General features: G+C 32.7%; 1 protein-coding gene across 2 annotated transcripts in view; it reads left to right on the top strand.

Moving 5' to 3' along the window:
- LOC134686726 (intersectin-1-like) overlaps positions 1-19,973 on the top strand; it is a 62,153-nt gene that overhangs the window by 11,229 nt on the left and 30,951 nt on the right. For both annotated transcript variants that reach the window (XM_063546431.1, XM_063546432.1), the window contains exons 14-28: positions 451-600; positions 1,351-1,491; positions 2,180-2,267; positions 2,967-3,106; positions 3,805-3,914; positions 4,650-4,681; positions 5,399-5,629; positions 5,972-6,075; positions 6,793-6,920; positions 7,709-7,790; positions 8,489-8,635; positions 8,992-9,059; positions 10,037-10,242; positions 11,018-11,190; positions 17,922-17,970. In XM_063546431.1, the coding sequence (XP_063402501.1) occupies positions 451-600; positions 1,351-1,491; positions 2,180-2,267; positions 2,967-3,106; positions 3,805-3,914; positions 4,650-4,681; positions 5,399-5,629; positions 5,972-6,075; positions 6,793-6,920; positions 7,709-7,790; positions 8,489-8,635; positions 8,992-9,059; positions 10,037-10,242; positions 11,018-11,190; positions 17,922-17,970 (1,849 nt within the window). The remainder of the gene's footprint in view (positions 1-450; positions 601-1,350; positions 1,492-2,179; positions 2,268-2,966; positions 3,107-3,804; positions 3,915-4,649; positions 4,682-5,398; positions 5,630-5,971; positions 6,076-6,792; positions 6,921-7,708; positions 7,791-8,488; positions 8,636-8,991; positions 9,060-10,036; positions 10,243-11,017; positions 11,191-17,921; positions 17,971-19,973) is intronic.

The following is a 19,973-nucleotide window of genomic DNA, read 5'->3' as shown; positions in this document are numbered from 1 at the left end:
AGTTGTATTTCATGTGGTTCCAAACACCTTGACTAAAATGAATTTGGTTCGTTTAATTTTCATTTAAAATTTACTTTCACCTTTTGACCAAAATATGAAAATTTCTAAAATATTTAATATAACTACACACTTTCTCCGAAAATTTTCATTGGATATATAACAGTTTGACCAACACTAATCTTGATCATTGAGAAACTTTATATTTCCTTACCAATACAATGTGATTAAAAATTTAACTGATTGTTACAGAGTTATCTCCCTGTCGTGTTAGATACCACCTTAAGGACTTTGTCAGATACCATCTTCATGTTTGTTTCAATACTTTATGGGTTATAATTAGCACTACATGCATTCTTGGTGGCCTTCAGCTGTTATCTGCTCTTTGGTCGTGTTGTTGTCTCTTTGACACTTTCCCCATTTCAATTCTCAAATTTATTGGGTTTTTTTCAGGCTGCCAGAAGAGAATCAGACAGACAAAGACAGATGGAATGGGAAAGACAGAGGAAAGAACAACTGTTAGCAGAGAAAGCAAGAGAATATGAACAACTTGGGGTAGCAAAGACAAAATCCAGCAATCTGAAAAATGAATTAGATTCATTGGTAAGTTAGTCTTATTATTATTTAGTTTTGTGATATTTTAAGAGTAAAATTTTGTAATAGGAAAAATGTATGAAGTTAACATTATATAAAACAAATTATTAAATGAACTGCCTTAGAGTAGCTCATTACAAATGATTATAATATTAAAGTGATTGACATTAATAACTGGAAAAAAACTACTGCAATTATTATTCTGAGTACTATAATTTGTTGCTGTCTTCTGAGAGCAGATTTATAGAAGATATAATGCTTATTTTTATGTCTTCTTCTTTTTTTGATTTTAATCAACCACCCGTACCACATAATGACAGCACAGATTCACTATTTTAGGTTATTCCATATTGATAAAACTGAAGTAGGTCTCTCTATATAAATTGAATTTTAAATGAATAACCATATTCACCTGAGGAAAAAGTATATTCACTGCGTAAAATGTTGAATGCTTTTACGTACATAATTTTGGTAACAAAATGTTTGATGTACAATTGTTGTGTGTAAATAATTGCCTTAACATATATTTCTCTCAGAATATGGAATAAAACAATTCCTGTCTTTTGTTTTGGAAAATATGCCGCTTAATTGACTTTTGAAAAACTGATATTCACTTTGGCCATGTGCCTCTGACAGTGAATATAAGTTTTTCAAAAGTCTATAAAACTACATATTTACCAAAACAAAAGACATTATATAATTGTAAAACATTATCTGATGCTTATAGTTGTTTATAATATATTTACCTTTTTCTTCAAGCGTGAGAAAAAGAAAGAAATAGGACAAAAGATTGGCCAAGTAAGAAATGGCGTGACTGATTTTACCTCCAGTATAGAGAGCATGAGAATAACTAGAGACAATAAAAATGCTGAGATAGAAAGATTACAAAATGAAATTATGGTAATTTATTGATAATGTCTTTAATTTAGAAAAAGTTCAAATTTTTTACAATTTTATTGATAAGCAAGAAAAATGTAATCATTCAGAAGATATTTTCTGTCTTTAATTGAAGTTCAAATGATTTCTAACTTGATTGGCTTAAGAATAAAAAAAATATGGTATGATTGCCAATGAGACAACTATCCACTAAAGTTTAAATGAAGTTGATGTAAGCAATTATAGGCAACTGTATGACCTTAAAAAATAGAAATTCCAAAATGGTATAGTTGGCTCTAAAAGACCCCGACACGAAAAAATGTGATAGAATTCAATAGATAAAACTAATGGCTTTTTTTATGTTTGGTTAAAAATCAGAAGATGACATGAACTACAATTGGGAAAGTCCTTTTTATGAAGCTGTTCAGTGATGATTTAAGAACTTTCAATTCACAGTTATTGACTTTCTGCTGCTTTTATTTGTAAATCTTTGAACATGAGCTGTAATTAATTGTATCGTGATCGATATTGTATAGTTAATGATAAATTTCTCCACAAACTGATTTGACAGTTTGTAAAACAATCAAATCTATTTTTTAAAGCTTTTGAATTTAATTAAATGTTTTAGTCTGTGCTGAAATTTTTTTATTTTTTTTTAACATCTTTCATGCCTACTAGTTACAATGAAGAGAAAATATTGTTATATTTGTAGACCTTGGATCAGAAATTTGCCAAATTAAAACAAGATCAAGAGTTTTTGAATGTGAAAGTACAAACAACCATTCAAAGTAATCCTATGGGTAAGTCTTATAGCATATGCACTTGAGTGTGTAAAAAGAGTAATAACAAGTTCGTTTTCTATAACAATTCTATCTTAGTTTAGTATTATCAATTTAGTCATAAATGTAGAAATTACACATTGGACTTATTTTTTAACCATAGGTAAATACGTTTAACACTAGAGCTGTGTGTCAAATTCTTAGGTTGGTAGACACATGTTTTTGTATGAACTAAGAAACTTTTAAAGAAATATTCAGTTACCATGATTCAAGGGAAATTATTCTGGTAAAGATTCTTGTGCACATTTTCAAATAATTTAAATTTGGATGTAATGCGTCTTCTGATTGGCTGACGTTATTTTGTTATCAGCCCATAGACATAATTTAGTCATGTGACTGTGATATCATCAACCTTTTTTTTCATGGTTTTCTACAGTTTAAAATGTAATTTAGAATTAAATTATAAGAAATGACTGTAATATTATTTTCTGTCTATTCGAATAACATAAAAAATGGGGTGCTCACTGTTAAATAACCCGCTACGCGCATTATTCAGTGTGCACCAAATTTTATGTCATTTCTTCATAGACCGAACAAATATTACAGTCATTCCTTAAATGAAGCAAAATTAAAAGAACTCATTCATTTTAGAAAGACATTTCAGCAATATCCATGATGTGCCTTATTTACATGTTTAACAATTATCTTGTTACATTTCAGCTGAAACTTACAGAACTGTATTACACAGCGTAGAACAGAAGAAAACAACAATACAGAAACTAAAGAAAGAATTAGAAACATTAGAGAGAGATACTGAGGCTAGACTACTGGAAATAGATAATACAAATACGGAATTAAAGGTACAGCAGCAAACTTATATTTTGAAATTTATGTTAAGTCATTGACTCAGAGAGTATGTAAACAATCTTTTAGTTAAAATTTGTGATTAAAAATCAAAACAACTTAGTTACCATTGGGCCAAATTTGATATACACTTGTTTTCTATTTTTTACACCCCCCTCTTAGCCCCCCGTCCTTATTTAAGACTTTGTCAACTAATATTATGTTTTTATGGAATTATATTATACCAAGGGTTTAATATATGTGCCACTAGATGTCAAAACAACTAAAATCTTTCAAAATTAAACTTAGTATTCTGATATTGTTGGTGCATGTTTAAAGAAAAGTTTATGAAATTGTGTTTTTATGGCCCTTTATAAGGCCCCATTTATGGGCATTATGTTTTCTGGTCTGTGCTTCCATTTGTTCTTTGGTTTCTCTGTACGTCTGTCCCGCTTCAGGTTGAAGTTTTTGGTTGAGGTAGTTTATGTGGAGTTGAAGTCCAATCAACTTGAAACTTAGTACACATGTTCCGTACGACATGATCTTTCCAGTTTTAATCCCAAATTGGATTTTTTACCCCAATTTTATGGTTCACTGAACATACAAAGTGATAGTGCGGATGGGGCATTCGTGTTCTATTGATGCATTCTTGTTAAATAGTATTTACAGATGTACATGAATTTGCATTTCTTAAAAATAAATTTGATTATTAAAGGTTCTGAAGATCAAACTGGAAGATATACAGAAGGAGTTATCTAAAGCTGACAGACAAAGACAAGATATGAGTAATAAAATATATGCTGAGACACAGATACAGAAAAAGAGGTAAGACCAAAAAAAAATATATGTCTGTTTCCTGTTTCCCGACCTACCCTGACTCAAACCCCCGACCCTGGATCTTTTTATTCAATTCTGGACAAAAATCATTTCCGGTCTGATCCAGATCTGTATTTTACTATGCCCAAACAATCAAAATGGCTGCTCCCAGCACAAATGTGCTACAATTAAGGTTTAAAAAATGTCGACACTGGGAGGATTATTATTCAATTAAAGCTTCTTTAAAGAGATTAAATGAATTTAGGGTACAGGACCCTAACCAAACATGACATTTGAGCGACTGCAAATCTGACAAGGAGTGCAAAAATAATTTTTAAAAAAAATTATTTTTTTTAAAATCCAGACCTACCAACCCTGAAAAAATTGCCTTGGCAGCAGGAAACAGACATATTTTTTTGGCCTAAAAAATGAAGAATGGTATTACCAAAAGCATTAAGACAAAGAGTAAAAGAATATAAATTCAAACAAAAGAGTTTCAACTCAATGGATACTATAAGGGTTGTTGAATTTTCAATAAGTTATGAGCTTTTGTATTCATTGAACTTCCCTTAAAGACTTTGAGACAAATGGTAACAGCAAGAAGCCCTGTCCCTTTGTTTTTTTGGGTTTTTTTCCCAAAGAAAGTTTGATAGAATGGAAACGGGAAAGGGTATAAGCTGCTGAACTACCTTCAGAATTTCTAGAATACTCTTGTTAATACAGATATTTTTTTGTTTTTATCAGGGAAGAAGAAGAGCAACAGAAGAGGAAAGAAGGTATTTCAGATTCTTCACTTGAGAAAAAGGAATAAAATGTGATAAAAAGAGATGTTAAAATGCTATTGGCGGTTCCAAAATTATTTGTTGTGGGAAACAGTGGTTTTGAATGCACCCAGAATACAATTATTTCTAGAATTGCTCTAATAAGAATGCAGATAAAATATTGTAAACAACACATACTTAAAAGGGATATCCCAAGGTCACAGTTTGACCAGTAGTGAGGGATAAACTGTTTCCAATACTGTATATTAAGATTCCAATGCAATAATCATTAGAAGGAATTGCTTGGAAACAATTCTTTATTTTAGCATTTCATGAAGTCTGGGTAATATTTTCAACAGCAGAACTTCACAATTTGCTAAAAATAAGATATTTTATTCAATTGTAAAATCTTTAAAATAGTCTAAAACACATGAAAAAGAAGGGTACAACCACCATCACAAAATAATCATTGCAGATGTTTTGTTGAAAGACTTTTCCAATATTTCTTTACAATAAGATTAAGTTAACTTATGTCAATTAAAGATAAAAAAATTTTTTATGGAGAAATGGTTGGAAGGGTCTATTACAATAATAATTTTAAGCTTTAGAGCTATAGGACAATTTAATTTTTTCTAAATTTTTTATTTGGTTTTAAAAATGGTGCCTTTCAGCCCTCCCCTACATTTTTTTTCAGGAATAATCTTTATTTACCATATTTTATTTATTATTTAGAAGCAACAAGAATTACAAAATTGGCTGAGGCTGCCTCCAAACCAGAGAAGCCTGCCCAACCTGCTGGAACGAACCAGTCGTCCATTAGCGGTGCTTGGACAGCTGATTTCTGCAATAACCAAACTACTGCCGAATCAGGAGATAAATGGTCAGCTGCATTCAGTGAAGCCAGTATATCTAGTGCTGGGTCAAAAGATTTATGGGGGAATGCCTTCTCTAGTCAAAAACCAGGTAAATGCTCTTATATTAGGTCACATATTAAAAAAAGGGGATGATTTTCTCCCTAGTCAAAATTTATTGAAATGGTTAAATGAGAGAAGTACCAAAAAAAATTGCTGTTCTGCCAAACAACAAGTTCAGTATGTTAACAGTTTTCCTACCAACCCTTTGGTAAGAAAACAATAGAGATTCAATGCAGAGTTTTCAGAGGAAAACATAATCAATTTTTAAGTTAAAACATTAAAAACCAAAAAATTACTAACAGTTATGTTTTGGGTAGAAAAACCTTAAGTATTTAAAATCATTTGAGTGAATTCAGACTTTGATTGAAACATTTTCCATCATTTTTTGTAGACACTGCCAAGGATACTAAGCCAAGGACAAAGGCCAAAGCCCTGTACCAGTTTGATGCTAGAAATCATGATGAACTCACCCTTATACCTGGTGATATTATCTTGGTAAGAACTGTTATATTTTTTCAAGATATTATTTTCTTCTTCCAACAACTATGATTTAAAAAAAAATTGGGGTTAATGAGACCATTTTTAACAATTTAGGCCTCATAGAAAACATTGTGAACATAAACATCAAATGTAAATGACTATTCTGGTAAGACATGGTAGTTATATTTTAGACATGGTTTATAGGTCATAAGTGTTTATATATAAAAAATATGGAGATGTGGTATGATTTTAGACAATTTTAGACAATTTTAGACAACTAGCCTTTAAAGTTCAAATGAAGTGGATGAAGTTATTATAGGCAACCCTTTGGCTTTCAGCAATAGAAAAAACCCAAACTATATAGTCAGCCTTTAAAAAATACGAAACAATTCAGTTTAGACACGATGGAAGTTTTTAACTACCTTGACTGGCTATACAGCCCTTGCAGTACCTATTTTAGAAAACTAATTGCCTAATTAATAACTAAAACAATTTACACACAAAAAAAAAAATAGAACAGACATTACTTAAATACAGTATGTAGGTTTTGGGGAGACTTGAATTTCAGTCCCACTTCCCTAAGAAAAACCTAAACATATAAATGCAAAATAGAAAAATAAAGAATTATTATGTTCATATTAAAAAAGTATTTAAAGAAAAGAAGTACCCTAAGAATTACAATACAATCAGAGTATTTGGTCCTTTTTAAAACCATGTTCCTTTTGATTGCAGTTATTAGCAGACCAGACAGGAGCAGAACCAGGCTGGTTGGGTGGAGAGAAAGATGGTAAAACTGGCTGGTTCCCAGAGGCTTACATTGAACACATAGATTCTAGTCAACCAGTCACAGACTCATTCAGGTAATAATAGGAAACAGATTGATGATTTACTAGATATAAAAATAGGAAGTTGTGGTATGATTGCCAATGAGACAACTCTCCACCAGGGAACAAATGACACAGAAATTAACAACTAAAAGTGATCATATGGCCTTCAACAATGAGTAAAAACCATACTGCATAATCAGCTATTAAAGGCCCCGAATTGACAATGTAAAACAATTGAAACATGAAAACTTCTGGCCTTATTTATGTGCTAAGCATATTTAAAAATCTTTTAGCCAGCATTTGTTTTGACAATCAATAGCAAAACAGTTCACTGAGCTTTTTAAAAAAACTTCTAGTCAGCTAGTCTAAGATCAATTCACTGTTCAATCTCCTACAGAAAGGAATGGTTCTTAGTTGAGGTAATTTAAAAATCTTTTAGCCATCAAGTCATAGTTTCATTTACTATCAAATTAATCAGAATAAAATTGAGAAAGGAAATGGTGAATATGTCAAAGCGACAACCACCCGACCATAGAGCAGATAACAGCCGAAGGCAACCAATGGGTCTTCAATGTAGCGAGAATTCCCGCACCCGTAGGTGTCCTTCATCTGGCCCCTAAAAATATGCATAATAGTACAGTGATAATGGACGTCATACTAAACTCCGAATTATACACAAGAAACTAAAATTTAAAATCATACAAGACAAACCTATTAGGGAATGGGAGATTTTCTGATTCTTTTAATGTTTTAAGAAATGTATTGTACAGAATGAATTTTCCATATCATAAAAATATTTTTAAAAAATGTTTTTTTTTTAGTGGTGCTGTCGATACTGAGGAAGAATATTCAACGCCGCAGTCTGTACGTGAAGTCAGAATTACCTCCCCTACACCTGGACAGGTAAGTTCATACTTTATTAGCTGAAATAAAACTTTTTCTTTTAATGATTGCCCAGAAAAGAAAACTGTTGCTATGAAAAAAATATTCAAAAGTAAGAATAATCTCTTACTGTAGTGTTTATCCTTTGCCTAGTCGGGAAGTATCTAATAAATTTACTGAAGATTGATCCTGTGTTTCCGGAAGGCAATGATTATAATTTCAAGATTTATATTTAACAAAAAATAAATATTTGTAATAATTGAGTGTTTGTAAACTGAATTTGTTTATGGATGACATCAAAAGATCGATGTAGGATAAAAAAAAACTTAAATCAAATAGTTTGGGGGTGGGGGGTCAAAAGTTTTGTTAATCCTAAATCGATTTTACATATGTCCATATAGGTAAATCAATTTTTCCCAAATTAAGTTGAGAGGGGGTGGGGGACAGTGAAAGAAACTATGTGAATTAAGTTTTTTATCCTACATTGAACTTTTGATGAAGTCTCTTATGTTAGAAAGAAAGAAAACATTCAATGAAAAATATGTATATGTTTGTTGGCGAAAAAATTTCAAGTGGTGAAAAACATATCGTTTTGTGAAAACACCCCGCAAGAGGTGGCTAAAAAGAAAATTGTTCCAGGGGAAACTCTGTAGACATACATTACTTAACATGACCTTGACTTTAATGCAGAAAGAAATGATGGACTTGTTATATTTTAGGGAGAGAAAGCCCCTGATGGATTACAGGCCCAAGCACTGTATCCATGGAAAGCTAAGAAGGACAATCATTTGACCTTCAACAAAGGTGATGTCATTGTGGTCAAAGAACAACAAGATATGTGGTGGTCAGGGGAACTTCATGGACAGGTAATTGATTACAAAATAGTTTGCAATGAGTTTATAATTTGAAGTTAGAACATCTTGCTCTGAGAAACTTAATGAATTTGAAGTTTTTATGGCTTTGATTATTATAAAGTGTTAGTAAAGAAGGCAAGACATTTCAGCGTGTGCACTCTTGTGTTAGATAGATATGGTTTGTTTTTGTCAATACTATGCACATTCATCAGGTAGAATTAACTTTTAGACAAAACAATTGAAAAGTTCATTTTTTTATAAAAAAAAATCAACCTCATTATCCAAATGATGTTGGGCATGTTTTTGTGTTGATTCAGATTTATTGAATATTCTGCCTTTGTATTTGATAATAATGTATCTGATTTCAGTTTGGTTGGTTCCCAAAGTCTTATGTTAAACTGATTGGAGGAATAGCTACAAATACATCACAGTCAAAGTAAGTTTTACAATAAAAATTTAAGAGTTTCAAAACGATAATGTTTTTTGAGGAAATTTTGTTTAAACATTTTAAATGTAATACTTAAATAGTATATAAATTTTTATATTGTGTCTTTCTATGTTATGGTGTTAAACTAATGGAGAAGGTTTGGTACCATTAAAACGTTTAATCCCACTACAATTGATTGCACCTGTCCTAAGTCAGGAATCTGATGTTCAGTAGTTGTTCTTTGTTTATGTCCTTCATTAGTATTTCTCCTTCTTTACATAGATTAGACCGTTGGTTTTCCCATTTGAATGGTTTTACACTAGTAATTATTTGGAGCCCTTTATAGCTGGCTGTTTAGTGTGAGCCAAGGCTCAATGTTGAAGACACTACCTTGAACAGTGATGGTTTTCTTTTACAAATTGTGACGTGGATGGAAAGTTGCCTCATTGGCACTTATACCACATCTTCCAATATCTATCTATGCCAATTGTACTCCAATAGAACCTATAGCTGTGTTAAACAAATAAATTGATAAATTATCTTTTTAAATTGATAGGTGATTAGGACTTATGTTAAAAAAGTATAGAAAAACTGTACTTTTGTTTGTAATTATGGACGACATCAAAGATCTATGTAGGATAAAAAACTAAAATCAAATAGTTTGGGGGGGGGGGGGGGGTAAACTGCTGCAAGTTTTGTTTATCCGACATTGATTTTTACATACATCCATATTGGTCAATCAATTTTTCCTAAATTAAGTTAAAGAGGGGGGTAGGGGTCAGTGAAAAAGCTATGTGAATTAAGTATTTTATCCTTCATTGAACTTTGGATGTCATCCCTTAGTAGTTAGTACTAAACATTTTGTGAATAGTGACTTTAGAGAGAATGTGTCTACACTATTATTGATGAAACAGTTTGTCTTTCCTTGATGAACTTAAACCTTGGTTCTATATTAGGATTTAAAATATTTTTTTTATTGTTTTTAGCTCTAGATCTGAAACTCCTGTAGTCAGTGTAACTGAACAGTCCAGAGGAACCCCACAACAAATGGTGGCAGCTGCCGAAGAAATTACAAGTCAGCCTCCAATGAACACAGCAAGTCACCTTAACATAGACAGTTCTCACTCAACGCCTACTCATACTATAGATAGTGCTAGATCTACTCCATCTACCTTAGAACAACAAGAAGGAGGTAAGATTATTTCTGTTAAAATGTAAAAATAGAATCAACAAAAAAGCCTACACACATTATTAGTACTGTAAATTCATAAATTAATGCAAGGTTTTTATTATTGGGAAAAATGTGATAGAGTTTTAAACGCAATGATTAAAACTCGCATTTTGAAATATTTTATTTGAATTAAACAGGATTTTTCTCAAAATCGTAAAAATTAAAATTGCATTAAAGTCTAAACTGACAAAATCGCAATAATAAATGCACGCTATAATTTCTGAATTTACAGTATAAGGCACTTTCTAACCACCCATACAACGAATTCTGGGAAAGCCCTAATGATTTATGAAAAAATGTCTTGTAAACTGTTAACTTGACTTTAAAACTATCAATGCAACTTTGTCCATTATGGTGAGAACTGTTCTTTTTGGTCTCTTACAGACTGTATTTTGTAAAGTCTGAAATGTTCTTGAGTGAGTTATTTTCACTACTTTTATGATAGACAATTGGCCGTTTCAGAATCTAAAGCATCATGGGTAATTTCATTGTTCGTACCCAAAAATGAAAATAACGTCACGTCATTGGTTAAATTTCCATTTTAACCAATCAGGACGTTCTGGTGTACACTTTTGAAAATATTACCCAGGATGCATTAGATTCTAAAAGGCGAATTATTGGCACAAACACTCTGTTACATGAATTGCATATCTAATGAAGATAAAAACCAGGGGGAAGAAAAACAACCCATTGTGTATTATTGTTCCAAGAAATTGAAAGTATTGTTTCTTTTCAGAATGTTATGTGGCAGTTTACAGTTACCAGTCATCAGAACCAGGTGATCTGCACTTCAATCAGAATGATGTTGTTATGGTAACCAAGATGGATGGCGATTGGTGGACGGGGTCAATGGGGGAGAGGACAGGGATTTTCCCACAAAATTATGTCAAAAAGATGGATATTCCTCAGGTAGGGTCAATATAGGGGTCATGACAGGGATTTTAACATATGGTTATGTCTAAAAAATGAAAATTTCCTAGGTTAGTAATTGATAATTTGTGGGCAGGAGGACTAGAGTTCATGACAAGGATTTTCCAATATAATTATGTCACAAAAGATAGATATTTTACAGGTAGGTAATTGTTGAAATACATTATTATTGTGCTCTCTAATATATTTGAGGTGTTGGCCAGGTGTGATGTTGTTCACTTAATATATCTCTTAGGAAATGATAAACATGTCAGGTGAGTATATATATGGTTTGTCAGTTGATCTGTTCAAACAAAGAATAATCAAGTCAAAATTATGAAATTCATAAATTGAATCTTCTATTTTGGACAGATTTGATTTTTTTCACAGGGTTCCAATTTGTTTTTTTTCTCTTTTTTTTTTTTAGCAAGCCATAAAGGATAATAACTAAAGTTAAAGTTTTCTGTAACTCAAACAGTTTAGTATAAGTAATTTTAAAGTAATGGTTGTTTACGATTTATATAAAAAAAATTATCTATATAATAAAAATATTCAATATCCTCATTTTAACTATATACCTATTGCTATCTGTTGTCTGCTTAAAAATTTAAAATCACCCAGATAAAATCTCAAATACTAAAATTTAGATTGATGTAATTGAATTTTAAGGGCTTATGAGTTAGTAACAAAAGACCCTGGTCCCTTAACAAAGGTCAAACATTGAACCAATGTTGTCTGTTTCACAGGAATCACTACCCAGTGTTCAAAGACTTCTGGCGAGTCGTATATCCATTACAGAGTTATCTAAAGAAGGGATCTACTTTAACAAACCTAATGTTGGTCCAACTCAAACTCAAATAGACCAGATGGCTAGTCCTGAAAATGTTAGACCATTAGACCAAATATCTAGTCAAGGTGATGACACTTTCATAGAGGATCCTTTTTCTACTCCGCAGTTTAGTTTAGACCCATTTACTTCAGATCCATTTGGAAATGACACGTTTGGCAAACCAGACGGACCACAAAATACATATAGTGATTTTGGTGATGACCCCTTTGCTGGATTTGGATCATCAGATTTACATAATAAATCAGATGACAATCAAGATGGTTTTGCACAGAGCCAGTTATATTCTTCTGTTGATCAAAACTTGGTCATGGGTACCAGTAGTGAAGGTACCAAAACAGCTTCACAAACTGGTACCACTGCATCAGTTGTCAGTACCAGTGCATGTGAGACTGGTACCACTTCATTATCAACTGATACTACATTATCAGCAGTTTCAAATTTCAACCCAGCTATTGCAAATTCTGAAAGTTTTACCAGTGGTTTTGATCAAGATCCTTTTGCCAGCACCAGGGGATTTTCAGGACAGAGCGGAAATGTTGATTTTGTTGCCGATTTTGATAATTCATTGGGTCAGAATGAAAATGTTGATTTATTTGCAAACTTTGAACCTGTTTCTTCAGCCTTAGATAGGGTTGATATAAATGTTTCAGGATCAAATATTGCACATGAAAGTGTTGATTCTAATGCTGTGTCATCAGTCAATCAGACTCCACCCACGACACTGCAAGTTGAGAATGTCAAAACAAAACAAAAGAAATCTATTTTTAAATTCTTTCAAAGATCAGGTGAGAAAAAAACAAAAAAGAAGCGTAAAGACAGTGAATCATCTATTAATTCTGATGTATTGGAGAGTCCTGATACTCCACCTGTGTCTTTAGGAGAGTTGACAAATCCTGTGGCCCAAATATTGCCTGTAGTGGAACTTAGCCCTACTGATGGCAGCTGTTCTCCCTTAGACCAGCCAATGTCTGGATTGGGACTAGGTGGTCCAACTGATGATTCAATGACTGCAGGTGAACAAGCCCTGGGAGAAAATATGAGTGTCAAGTCATTCTTTCCAACCATTCCTAGTGCTGAAGGAAGTACAGGCACTTTAACTAAGGGAGATAATCAAATCACTGGAAATGCTTTTGAACAATTTGATGCTAATTTTGACGTTGGAAGTTTTACAGACAGTGAAGTGAATAATAATAAAGCATACCAGAATACTACAACAGATGACGGGATGGATAGTGCACAATTTAGTTTTGACAAAGACCAAGAACATTCTAATATAGGACTTGATTGTGATGGCAACGAGAACATGATACCATCATCATCTTCCCTGATTGATAACATAAACACTACACCAGTTGCACAGAGTACAGACATGCCATCATCATCTTCCCTGATTGATAACATAAACACTACACCAGTTGCACAGAGTACAGACATGTTTGATAGTTTCAGTACTGGTCAGTTTGATAGTTTCAGTACTGGTCAGTTTGATACTTTTGATCCTGGATTATATGAAGAGGTCATACCTAAAACTCCGCCAAAAGAAGTGGAAGACACGCATGGAGATATGTATGAAGATATTTCTGAAATTATTGCAGCAAGGAAAGAATTAGACAGCAAAAAAGGAGTTGTGTCAGTTGATCAGACCAAGAACGCTGCCCCTCCTAGACCCCCAGCTCCCTCAAAGAAAAAGGTCAGATTTCAAGTGGCTGAGGCACCAAAACTTGACATTTCTGAAATTGAAAAATCAGCTAGCGATGAAAAGGCTCCTCCTCTTCCTCCTCAGAGACCTAAACGGCAAAGAAAAATTAGTCAGGAAATAACACTAAAGGGAGATAATTCACCTTCTGGGAATGTGGAAGAGTTATCTCCTTTCTCAGGTAGTGAAGTAGCAGATGATGTGCCACCTGCCTTGCCAGATCGCAGTGGAACACAAGCAAAAAGTGAAAAAGACAAAAAGGGGGGTGATAAAAAAACTAAAAAGGCAGACAATAAAAAAGAGAAAAAATCAAATACCATGCCAGACACTGAGGATAACTCTTTACCTATACCCCAAAGAAGGACAAAGAAAAAAATGAAAGAAAGAGCAAAATCTGTCGAAAACTTATCAAGTGTAGAGGATCCAAAAACAAAAGGGACAAAGAAGTCATTTTGGCCATTTAGAAAAAAGAGTGACTCAATAGGAAGTGGAGATTTTTCTAAATCAATGGAACATATTGGTGATACTGTATTATATGAGGAACCAGTGTCTAGTAAGTCAAAAGAGCAAGTAGAATTAGGAGATTTTTATGAACCAGTAGGTGTTCAGAACAGTTCTACTACACCTAATCTGTATTTAGATCTTCCAGTTGATGGTAAAAAACCTACTAACCAGCCTGTACAGGAATCCAGTCCAATAGAACCAGATGGGACCCAGACTTATGATGATTTTATTGGCATTGGTGGTAAAACTTCACCAGATTTAACCAGACCAAAAATAGATATTCCTACTCAGTCACTAGAACCCACAGAACCAGATGGAACCCAGACTTATGATGATTTTCTAGGAATTGGAGGTACTGGTTCTTCAGAGAATGCAAGATTGGATGAAGCTAAAACAGGTGGACAGCTTGTTACAGACAAGGAGAATGTTGTTGCTCTAGGCTTAAATAGTACTGATTTTCAGATTCAGTTTCAGCAAATTGATAAGACGAGAAATGAGGATAGTTTAGGTGTAGATTTTGAACCAGGTTTATATGATAGTATGCCTTCTGAATATGAGAATAATTCTGAAGATGCTGTAGCCAAGAAAAATAATAATGATGCACTTTTAACAAGTCCAAATTCGGTTTCAGTACCAGCTAACAATGCACTTAACAATATATCCAGAGATGATAATTCTAATGAGGAGAAAGTTCTGACTGCAGAAGATGATAATATGTATGAAGAGGTTGGATCTCCATTGAGGAAAAAACTTGGATTTGATTATGAGATTTGTAGCCCTGATTGGAATATAGAAGATAAAACCAAAAGTCTTTCAAGTCCAACTCCAGAAGAAGTTCTAGTGATTGGAAATGAACAACCTGATGTAGAAAATACATTTGAGTCAAATGAAAATGAAGAAGATTTGACCAGTACACAGTTTAGTCAGTCAACTTTTTTCGTGTCAGACTTGGACCAGGTATACAATTCTTTAATATCCTACACTGCACCTCCCAGCAGCACAGGCAGAAGGTCAAAGTTCATTATGCTAATTACACACATGATCATCTTAGAAGCATTCCATTGGTTATCCTGATCCATCACATGACCTTAGTATTTAAATTAAGCTAACTGGGAGCATGCAGTTGGGATATGGCTAGACTATTGCCTGGGGCCACCATGCAAGGTTGTGTACAATTTTAGGGTTGCTGTCAAAATTGTGTCTTCATTCAGTTTATAAAAAATCAGAAATTTTATTACTTAGAATTAGAATTATCAATTTTGCAAATTTAATTTCCAGCAACAAAAGTTTGAAGCACTCTTAAACCATGCAAAACTTGCTCTTAACATCCAATGCTAGCTGTTGTAAGCAACTGCCCATTCACTGTTATAATGGATTTTCTAAGGCAATTAAACTACGCCATCTTCAATGCTCAAATTTTAAAGCTTTGTTTTTACATCAACTAACACTCAACATGATTCTTTTTAGGCACTGTTTGTTTAATTACTCAATTACATGTTTAAATGTATTTCTATTGAAAATATTTGGTATATAAGCAGTTTCCATTAATAACCAAATGTTGTTTATTTCAGGGTTGATTTGCTCTTTATATAGATTTGTGACAAAATGTTTAATAAATAAATTCATCGTTTGATTATGTCTGCATTCTTAAAAAACTTCATTGATTTGTTAATATGTATATGCAAAAATAAAGAAGTATTTTTGTTCATATTGAGATTACCAAGCTATTTATGATCACAAGGCCTCCTTGCTTATCTTTTTAAAATACGACCATAACCATTATTGCTTAAACGACCATGAAATAATATGATGCAAAATATGTAGTCTAAAATATCCACAGTTACCATAGTAACAAGATTGTTTTCAATTCCCTCCTGTCAAGCACAGATGCACAGAGATCCTTGTGTCCAAAACTCTTTAATTTCAAATTAATATTTTGCACCAAATTGTAGTCGTCTCCCATTTTTTTCTTGGTATGCCTTGTATTTTGTTATAACACTTAAATTTATAAGTAGTTGTGGTAGGATTACCATACCGAGTGACTGAGACCTCTTACTTAAGATTGATTGAAAAAATATAAAAACCCATAAAAAGTACTGGTTCCTGAATGAAGAGTTCATTTGGTATTCATCAGAGAACCTGTTTGGGTTATACATTGTATAGTTTGCTCTGATCCTGGATCCTGCTTACTGTTTTGTCAGATTCCCGTATCCCGCTTACACTATGTACGTTAGCAATTCTCATTTTTTTTGTCATTTCCCAGGTCCTGTTAGACCTCATTTACCATTTTCACGACACAATAATTTGACTTTCATGTGTCACGCTTACAAAAAATTGGCAATCCTGTGTCAGGCTTAGACCCCAATGAGACCCACTTCAGGGTGAACCAATGCTCTGTGTTAAAAGACGGTACTTTGACCTATAATGATTTACTTTTACAAATTGTGCCTTGAGAGTTGTCTCATTGGCACTCATACCACATCTATATATTGGATCAACACAAATTTTTATGATATCTTATTATTAAAATCTGTATCTGCCAAATTTGAGTGTACTCAATTGAAATTGTTTATTGAATTAAATTATGTTTGAACAGTTTATAGGACACTTGAAATGTTTTAAAGTTAATCATCAGTTGTAAATCTGGCTAATATACTATCTTGGTCAAACAAAAATGGGGGAGGATATTGAATTATGGCACAATTTATTATTATTTGTAGAATCATAGTTTTGGGACATTACCTTTTCATCTCATACACACTATAAAAACCAAAATTGATATTTAGGAATGGAAAAACATTCTTTTTTAAACTAAAAAATAAATGGAAAGAGTGAAAACCCTTATGTTTTACTTGTTACAGGGGTGACTCTTTAATGAATTTAATTCTATAGTAATGTTTAATGTATTTTTCAAATTTAAATTATTGACCTATTTGAGTAAAGAAGATCCATATTTCTCCTAAAAATAAAACATGACAATTAACTTCTGAATGCATGTTAAATATAAATCTTCAGGAAGTTTTTATAGTTAAAAAACTTAAAAATCAATTATTGATTCAAAATTTAGTTAGTTTTGGGGGATTTTTTTTAGATGTAAGAGGTATTTATTGATTTTATTTCCATTATTCATGATTAATTTAAACATAGAAATGATTTTTTTATTTTGATAAAAGATAAAATGCATATCAGTAAAACATAGAAGAAATTTTACAAATTTTTGTAAGTACATTATATAATTGCTGACTTGGCAACATATACGCCTACACCTCTTTTTCTTATTTTTATGAGTGTCCACAATTTATGGCCACAAACTAAACATCGATTTTAAGGTGTCAGTCTTACAACAGAGGGACACATTCTTTTATCACAATTTTTTTTTTTTAAACAAGCCTCCTTTTTCTAATGCTTTTAACCAATCTTTGCTAACTGCAAAATGTCGAGATACTATATGATGTAATTTTATTTTTCAACTGATTATAAAAGTCAAATTACAAAGTTTTAAATGCCTTTCTTTGTAGTTCTTGTTTGTAAAGGAAATTTATCATTCAATTAGTATAATAAATGGCCATAAATCAGGTAATTATTTGTGAAAGGAAGTAGTTACTTGTGAAACTAAGTATGCACATGTACAATGTATAATGTATAGGGACATTTGATTTTAATCCTGTTTATATTTTTCAGAAGTCACAACAAACGGCACAGCAGAAGGCAGGAGCACCTAAAAAACCAGGTCAGTACTTGTAAAGGATGTAAATTGTCTCAGTTTCCGGTAAAACTCATCAGACACAATCTTGATAAATGACGAGATTTTGATAAATTGAATCAAAAGGATGAACGCTCTTGAAAGAAAATAGTAAAAAGTATTTTTCATAAATTGTCTTTTTTCAGTTCAGTATGCTTTTAAAATTAAATCTCAATTTCAGTAAAATATAAGGGTTGTGAGTTTGTAATATATACACTACATACAAGTTTTTGAAAAGGATGTTTGGTGGGAAAAGACATCTAAATATTAAAAAAAAACAATCATGATTAGGACTTATACTTTGGATATCTTGTCTCATGTTATGAGAAGATGATGAACATATACTTTACCTGAAACTAGGAAGTATTTAGGGGGAAAAGTGTAAAGGACAATAGTAATCATATAAATTGTAGTCAGTGTTCTCCTTTTTTCACTAAGGTAAGGTGGGTGTTTTGAAAAAAAACACTTGCAACCGGTTGATTTTTTTAACGTTTTCAGCGGGGTTTATTTTTTTCAGTTTTACTGTGGGTTGGGGTCACAAATGGAAGGATAAGTATTGTATTCACATTTAATGGAATTGAACCATTCTTCTGCTATCACTACCAGCTTTTCATTAAATGATTTGACAAATTAGTTTTGTGCATATCGGATAGCAGTTCATAATAAGTGGCGGATCCAGAGGGGGGGTTCCGGGGGTTCGCACCCCCCCCTTTATTTTGGCCGATCAATGCATTTGTATCGGGACATATGTTTTGCACCCCCCTTTGCCCTGGGATAGCACCCCCCCTTTGGAAAATTCCTGCATCCGCCCCTGATAATTGCTGTTGCAGGACTCCCTCTTCCTACGAAGTCTGCTAATGCATGGCCTATCGAACAAAGTGTCTGTTCTGTTCCTCGCTTTAGTGCTGTATTTTTGGCACACAGAACAGTAATATCCTTCTGTGACGATTATCCATTAAAAGTCCTGTTCATATTTATCACCCCCTCAAATGAGGGGGTAACCTCTCAATGTAATGACTATCCCTTTTATGAGGGGTGCATTTAAAAAGAAACAGATGAGGGGAAACCTTTTAATGAAATGTAATATGACCCCTTGCCTGATGGACAGTCCCTCATTTGAGGGATATCCCTCATTTTGGGATTGTTCCCAACCTGTTTATCTTCGCGATCACCTGTGTGCTGTTACTGTTGTTTTGATACTTTATTTTCAATTTCAACAATTTCAATTCAACTATCCGTTTAAGTTGACTTATATGGCTTAGAATTTTCCTTATCACCATCGTCATCTGCCTTTCCATTCACCCGATTAATATAAGAAAACATTGAAATTTGACGATCCGCCATTTTTTTAATGAAAACAAACTGCGAGGCGCGATAAGTATTTAAACTTTTACGGTGCGGAACCGAAAAAAAATCCGGAATTTTGAAAAAAAGCCGACCACCTCCTAAAATGGAAAGGTGGTCGGCTTTGAAAAGAAGGTGGTCGGCAAACCCGGCTTAAATGCCGAATGGAAAACACTGATTGTAGTACATGTATAAAAATATTAAGAGATTATTGTGTAAAGATGTTTAAAATATATGTGCAAAGTTTATAAACAGTAAGAAATTTCAAAATATATGGACATCCACAATATTTTGTAGTTCAAACGGCTTAAATTTGATTTTTCTATGAAAATGATAAAAAGTGCACATTTTATAAGAAAAAGAAAGGAGATGTGATAATATTTCTAATGATACAACTGCAAACCAAATACCAAATAACATGGATGTAACTATAGAGAACTATAGGAAATATTTATCACATGTAATTACCCTGTAAATATTTACATTAGATTGATTGATTGATTGGTGTTTAAAGCCATTTTCAGCACTATTGTGCTATTTTGTGGCGGAGAAATAATACTACACAAGAGGTAGTGTACATCATTAAGGTTGTCTATATACACAGCATGTCTGACACACAGCAATTTGATATGAAAGCTTTAAAACCA

Source organism: Mytilus trossulus, chromosome 10 (genome assembly GCF_036588685.1).
Source record: "Mytilus trossulus isolate FHL-02 chromosome 10, PNRI_Mtr1.1.1.hap1, whole genome shotgun sequence".
NCBI classification, from domain to species: domain Eukaryota; kingdom Metazoa; phylum Mollusca; class Bivalvia; order Mytilida; family Mytilidae; genus Mytilus; species Mytilus trossulus.
The sequence above is the reverse complement of the archived record's forward strand: the minus strand, read 5'-3'. Positions and strand labels throughout refer to the sequence as shown.